This window comes from Physella acuta, unplaced genomic scaffold (assembly GCF_028476545.2).
Source record: "Physella acuta isolate Inbredline_101_S28 unplaced genomic scaffold, ASM2847654v3 ptg000224l, whole genome shotgun sequence".
NCBI lineage: Eukaryota > Metazoa > Mollusca > Gastropoda > Physidae > Physella > Physella acuta.
Genome location: NW_026731743.1, coordinates 492,501 through 496,810, shown reverse-complemented (window position 1 = coordinate 496,810; position 4,310 = coordinate 492,501). Strand labels below are relative to the sequence as shown.

The 4,310-nt window shown below is 40.8% G+C and overlaps 1 protein-coding gene across 1 annotated transcript in view; it reads right to left on the bottom strand.

Moving 5' to 3' along the window:
* Positions 1 to 3,566: 3,566 nt before the first annotated feature.
* Positions 3,567 to 4,310, bottom strand: part of LOC131937869 (dentin sialophosphoprotein) — a 7,118-nt gene continuing 6,374 nt past the window's right edge. The window contains exon 9 of the mRNA XM_059295562.1: positions 3,567 to 4,310. This exon is cut by the window's right edge and continues 725 nt beyond it. Within this exon, the coding sequence (XP_059151545.1) occupies positions 3,567 to 4,310 (744 nt within the window).

The window sequence follows — 4,310 nt, the reverse complement described above, 5'->3', positions numbered from 1 at the left end:
AGGTTTAAATGATGGGTATATTACACCGCTGTAGATATTTAACGAAAGAGTGTACATACTATTTTACAAATAAAAAATAGAAGATTGCTATTATTGCTACCATGTATTACTTTATATCAATTTAATCATTTTTTTTCCATCTTTATTATGCCATTAAAACTTTTTTTTTTTCAAAAAAACCAACATAATATTGTTTTTCTATTTGTTACATAAATGGTTTTTAAAACTATACTTTTTCAATATTTAAAAAAAAATCAACTGATTTTCAATTGTCACTACAGGGCAAAATGAGATATATTTATTTACAATGTTTCTATTTTTTCACGAACTAGCCTTTGATTATGTCTCATTAATTATAATTAGTAAATAACGACTTATTCAAAAGAGTTTCCCATCATGCATATATAATATTTATGGGATGGTCTAGCGGTAGAGATCTAGACTGCCAACACGAAAGTCTCGAGTTCGAATCCGGGTTCAAGTAAGCGTAATATCGATGATTCCACCCAGTTGTGATGGTTACCTAATTCACTTTCGGCAAACAAAGGCGTCTGGGCATATTGCTGACCACGCTATCCCCTTCATATGCCGAGGTAATCAGAAGCAGTTTAACTCTACTTCATCTGCCCATAAGTCTTAAGCACGAACCATTCCATCTCGCTGAAATTAAACGCTCTACTTCCTATGTATCAAAGAAATGTATAATTTGCCAATTTAAAATCATATTCTCATAGTGCATACTCTAAGAAATTTTCAATATATACTATTTTTTTCAATAAAAGAAATAATGAGGTTTTGTCACTAATTTCTATCGACAGATTTCACTAAAGGTGTCATCGCAACTAATCTAATATATAAAGTTCAATTCTGTATGTTTGTAAAAAAAATGTGTAAAATGTTTGTCGTGGATTACAAAGGAGTATAAGAAAAAACGAAAAACAAAACGATACTCCATGGATTCAAGTGTTAGATTATTAAAGCGCTCATGGTCTAAATTTATGAATTAAAAATTACTATTGAAAGTCTATAAAAACAATTTTCGTTTATATACTTAGAATAATAATTTTCAATTATGAACATTACATAAAATTTAAAAAAAAAAGTGTATCAACGTTTATAAAATTTCTAAAATTGTGTCTGAAATGTATTTGCATTTTGCCATTTAGTTGTCATAACGTCCCTTGATTTGGAAAACACAGTTACTTCCCTTTATAAAAATCTTCAAATCGGGGGAAGAACGAATTTACCCTTTTATTACTTTGTTTTGGTGTTAGGAAAAAAAATAATTACATAATTAGCGGGGATTGATTAAGTGCAATGTCGTTGGTATTTTTTAATACTGCCTTTTAGTTATTCTATACACCGAACATACTGTTTACTAATAATTTTTTTTTAATAAATAACATTTAATAAGCCAGGTCCTACAAATCCTATATGTTTATTTCATTCAATTTACGGATAAGGTTGGAGTATTATAATTTTGTTCACTAAATTGAAACAGGAGCGTCCGCCGGCGCCCCTGCACGGTTCATTTTGGCGCCCTGGGCTATCATGTGAGTGCTATGCTGCATAATTTCGTTTTTAACAGTGCGATAGACTATGGATAAGAAAGGTTACTATAGTCTTTAAGTGAATCAAATCCGGGCGTCCTCCGGCACCCGGAGAAGGTATTATTTGGCGCCCCGGACCTTCCCGTGTTCGCAATGGTACCTACGTTCGCGTGAGTTCAAAAGACTATGAATAAGTTGGGTACAATAGTCTACAATACTAGAAATTTAGAACTAAAATGCTGCATTAATAGTTTGTGGAATTTCCTTACAGCTGTCGTGTGCCAAGGTAAATTCGAAAACTTCATATGTATACTGTTCTACAATGACTATTGGGTAATTTTGTGTCTACATCTAACATCTAAATGTAAATCATGCCAAAGTAAATTCGAATACTTCATAGCTATACTGTTCTACAATGACTATCGTGTGTTTTTGTGTTAATATCTAAAATCTAAATGTAAATCATCTCTTCACTCTTGTTAGGGTTGTAGGGGCGCCACAGAGGTGTGTGTCTAGGGCTAAATGTCGCATGTCGGCGCCACAGAGGTGTGTGTCTAGTGCTAAGTGTCGCATGTTGGCGCCACAGAGGTGTGTGTCTAGGGCTAAATGTCGCATGTTGGCGCCACAGAGGTGTGTGTCTAGGGCTAAGTGTCGCACGTTGGCGCCACAGAGGTGTGTGTCTAGGGCTAAATGTCGCATGTTGGCGCCACAGAGGTGTGTGTCTAGGGCTAAGTGTTGCATGTCGGCGCCACAGAGGTGTGTGTCTAGGGCTAAATGTCGCATGTTGGCGCCACAGAGGTGTGTGTCTAGGGCTAAATGTCGCATGTCGGCGCCACAGAGGTGTGTGTCTAGGGCTAAGTGTCGCATGTTGGCGCCACAGAGGTGTGTGTCTAGGGCTAAGTGTCGCATGTTGGCGCCACAGAGGTGTGTGTCTAGGGCTAAAAGTCGCATGTTGGCGCCACAGAGGTGTGTGTCTAGGGCTAAATGTCGCATGTCGGCGCCACAGAGGTGTGTGTCTAGGGCTAAGTGTCGCATGTTGGCGCCACAGAGGTGGGTGTCTAGGGCTAAATGTCGCGTGTTGGCGCCACAGAGGTGTGTGTCTAGGGCTAAGTGTCGCATGTTGGCGCCACAGAGGTGTGTGTCTAGGGCTAAGTGTTGCATGTCGGCGCCACAGAGGTGTGTGTCTAGGGCTAAGTGTCGCATGTTGGCGCCACAGAGGTGGGTGTCTAGGGCTAAATGTCGCGTGTTGGCGCCACAGAGGTGTGTGTCTAGGGCTAAGTGTCGCATGCTGGCGCCACAGAGGTGTGTCTAGGGCTAAGTGTCCCATGTTGGCGCCCACCCCTCTCCATGCCTGACCACAGCCCGATGCCTTCATCTAGGTAGCTCGCCCTTTGAAAACACGCTGCTGTTAAAGTCCATCTAGGTAGCTCGCCCTCGTCACAGACACGCTCCCGCTGAAGTTCATATAGACACTCTTGTGTCCTGGCCGGTGACCTTTACTGGAAGGTCAGACTACCAGTGATGCCTTGTTAGCAGCGGTGGATTGATTGTTGAGTTTTCTCTCTTAGATGAGTTGCTGCCCCCAGCCATTGAGCCTCATCTGTACTGTGGTTCGAACTTGTGACTATTCGGTTTAGCACCCATCAGCAATACATACATGTCTACATAGTGAGTTGAAATAACACGTATAGTACAATACTACACGATTGAAAATAAAGAACACTCTTGGTTGCACAGTACAGCATTTATTTTCATGAACTTTAAATGGGTCTACAATTTTAACATTAGTATGTGTAACTATTTCTTAAAATATCGGCAATAGGGTTAAATATAAGTATGAAAATAAATAGTTATTTATGTCAGTGGTAGATAGTTATATTGTACTGAAGTTTAAATTTTATCCGGTTTTGGTGTTACTAAAAAATGCTAAAAACATGTTTTTAATAGCTAGAGTTATGAGTAATTTAAGTTTGGCTATACATGTCATTGTGGACTATATCTAATATTGGATTAAATTTAAGCCTGCCATTGGTACTGCTTATACAAAAGAGTGGACGCCAAGATGCTGCCGTTTGGAGATTTGTAATCGGCAACTTTGTCGACACCCCAAAGAAACGGGTCGGCTGATGTCGTGATGGTGTTGTTGAGAGTCGTGGTCACTTTAGCGGTTGTCTGGTGAGTCGTATGGGCAACAGTCGTCTTAGGTGCTCTGGTTGTCTTAGGTGGTCTGGTTGTCTTGGGTGGTCTGGTTGTCTTGGGTGGTCTGGTTGTCCTGTTTGGTCCAACATTTGAACCACCGCCCCCCTTCCCACCACCTCCGCCCCCCTTTCCCCCACCACCGCTACCCTTCCCACCACCACCACCACCGCTACCCTTCCCACCACCACCATTTCCTAGTTTCCCGCTATTTTCATTTGATGGTGTAGTCGGTTGAGTATCCGGATCTGTCACACCATCATCTGTTACATGACCATCTGTTACACCACCATCTGTAACTTCACCATCTGTAACATCACCATCGGTAACATCACCATCTGTAACATCACCATCGGTAACATCACCATCTGTAACATCACCATCGGTAACATAACCATCTGTAACATCACCATCGGTAACATCACCATCGGTAACCACACCATCTGTAACCTCACCATCTGTAACATCACCATCGGTAACATAACCATCGGTAACCTCACCATCTGCAACATCACCATCGGTAACGACACCATCTGTAACCTCACCATCTGTAACATCACCATC